Source organism: Amborella trichopoda, chromosome 12, assembly GCF_054954075.1.
Source record: "Amborella trichopoda isolate Santa Cruz 75 chromosome 12, AtrichopodaSantaCruz75HAP2 v2.0, whole genome shotgun sequence".
NCBI classification, from domain to species: domain Eukaryota; kingdom Viridiplantae; phylum Streptophyta; class Magnoliopsida; order Amborellales; family Amborellaceae; genus Amborella; species Amborella trichopoda.
In genome coordinates, this window is record NC_142347.1 from 34205419 (window position 1) to 34207634 (window position 2216).

General features: G+C 38.0%; 1 protein-coding gene across 1 annotated transcript; it reads left to right on the forward strand.

The window, feature by feature from the left end:
- The first annotated feature begins 613 nt into the window (after window positions 1-613).
- On the forward strand, window positions 614-1375 carry LOC110006964 (uncharacterized). The gene has a single exon (XM_020665242.1). The coding sequence runs from the start codon at window positions 614-616 to the stop codon at window positions 1373-1375; it is 762 nt and encodes a 253-aa protein (XP_020520901.1).
- Window positions 1376-2216: the final 841 nt, after the last annotated feature.

Sequence of the window (2216 nt, forward strand, 5' to 3'; positions counted from 1 at the left end):
GAAGAGTTTGATGTAATTTTTGTAATAAGAAAATGGGTGGTGGTATTTATCGCCTAAAAGAACATCTTGCTTGGGTAAAGGGTAATGTCACCGGTTGTAAAGAAGTGCCACCAGAAGTAAAACAACAAATGATAAAAATAATTACAGAAGGAAAAGGAAAAAAAGTGCAGAGAAAAAGGGATGCAGAGGAGATAAGGACGGGATACGAAAGTCCAATAGACGAGGAAGATGACCAAGAGGCAGAATTTGAGACTCAAATGGAACGAGCTAGGATTGCCAGTATTCAAGAGCTTAATTTTAGACAAATGGAAATTCAAGAAAAGTATAGGAGAAGGGATGGTGCATCTAGTAGCCGTCAACCTCAAGAACATGTAGTACCGGGAAGCGGAGGATATGGGCTTCATTGCTTAGATCCACATCTAGTAGATTAAGATGCAGTTTCTCTAGTCGCTCATTCTCTTATAGTCGGCTATCTACTACTCAACGACATGAACCCATAGATGTGCCATCAATGACCCGCGAACCCTCTGGACTTGATCCCCATAAGTCACAATATCATCAAAAAAAATTAAAATTTCCGTTAGCAGGCGTATTAATAGAAAAAGCGAGAAAGATGATTAGCATATTCTGGTATGCTAATGCATTGCCATTTAAATCTGCAAGCTCAGACTTCTACCCACAAATGGTAGTTTTTATAGCTGAGGCAGGGCTAGGTGTTAAAGGTCCAACTGCGAAGGAGCTTGCAGGGCCATGTTTAGAAGCTGATGTTCATGATGTTGATAAGCATATTACACAGTTCAAGGTCTGCTGGCCAGGTACAGGAGTGACCATCATGATTGACAGTTGGAAGGACAAATCTCATAGGTATCTTGGCAATTTTTTAATAGGTTGCCCTAAGGGCATTGTTTACCACTCTAGCATTGATTTATCAAGAAAGAGACATACTGGGAGACTGATATGCGCACACCTAGACAAAATTGTAGATGAGGTTGGGCCTGAAAATGTGGTTCAAGTAGTAACTGATAATGCTTTGAATTACAAAAAAGCAGGCTTGTTGCTAATGGAGAGAAGACACATTCTTTATTGGACTCCTTGTGCTGCCCATTGTATTAATTTGATGCTCAAGGATATAGAGAAGCTGAAGAGGGTTAAATATTGTATTTTGAAGAGCAAGTTGGTTACAAGGTTTATATACAATCACACGTATCTTCATGCTTTGATGAGGGAGCATTACATGCAAGAGATTGTCAACGAGTCCACTGCCAGATTCGCTACAACGTTCCTCACGATACAATCGATATTGGTAAACAAGGCAGGATTGAGGTCAATGATACGCTCTAATGAATGGCAGACTGATAGGGCAGCAATGAGTTAACTTGGAAGGTAGGTTGAAACCACCCTTCTCGATCGGAGGTTCTGGGCTCAATTTAACCATGTTGTTTCTGTAACTAAACCTTTAGTATGAGTGTTGAGGTTAAGTGACTCTGATGATAAACCCGCAATGGGGTTTCTGTTCGATACAATGAGATGTGCAAGGGAACTATATTTGAGAATAACATATGGAATGAAGAGATATTAGAGATTGTTGATCGTAGGTGGAGAGACCAACTGCAGCAGGATATCCATGCAGCATGTAATTTATGATTCACTGTCACAATTCATGACTCTTTCTCAACTCCGAGAAAAGTTACCGTAATTAATAATATAACAAACCATGTGCAGGGTTCTTTCTTAATCCACGAAATTTGTATTCCAATGCCACTTTAGATGATGCAGATAACATGGAGGGGGTAAGAAACTACATCTACAGGCTTGAACCGGATCTTGAAACTCAGATGGAGTGTATGCAATAAGTAAACCTTAATCAAAACGTATATGTAATAAAATTTCAATTTAAAATAATGAATTGCATTTCTATGTAGTATTAATTTCTTGTAAATGCGTCTTGTTATTTTTAGCTTATCATGTACATAGAAAAAAATGGGGAATTTGCATACAACAATGCCAAAAAAGCAGCTGCAAAATTACATCCATGTTAGTTTTAAGTTAAAACTTGCAATAGTTTAGTGCACTACTATTTGTGGTTTTTTTTAAATCAATTTATTTTCTATTGTTAAGTATTTATATGTTTGTCTGTGTCAGCGCAATGGTGGACGATACACGAAATTCGAACAAAGCAATTGTAAAAGATTGTCGTTAGAGTTTTGAGTCAAACC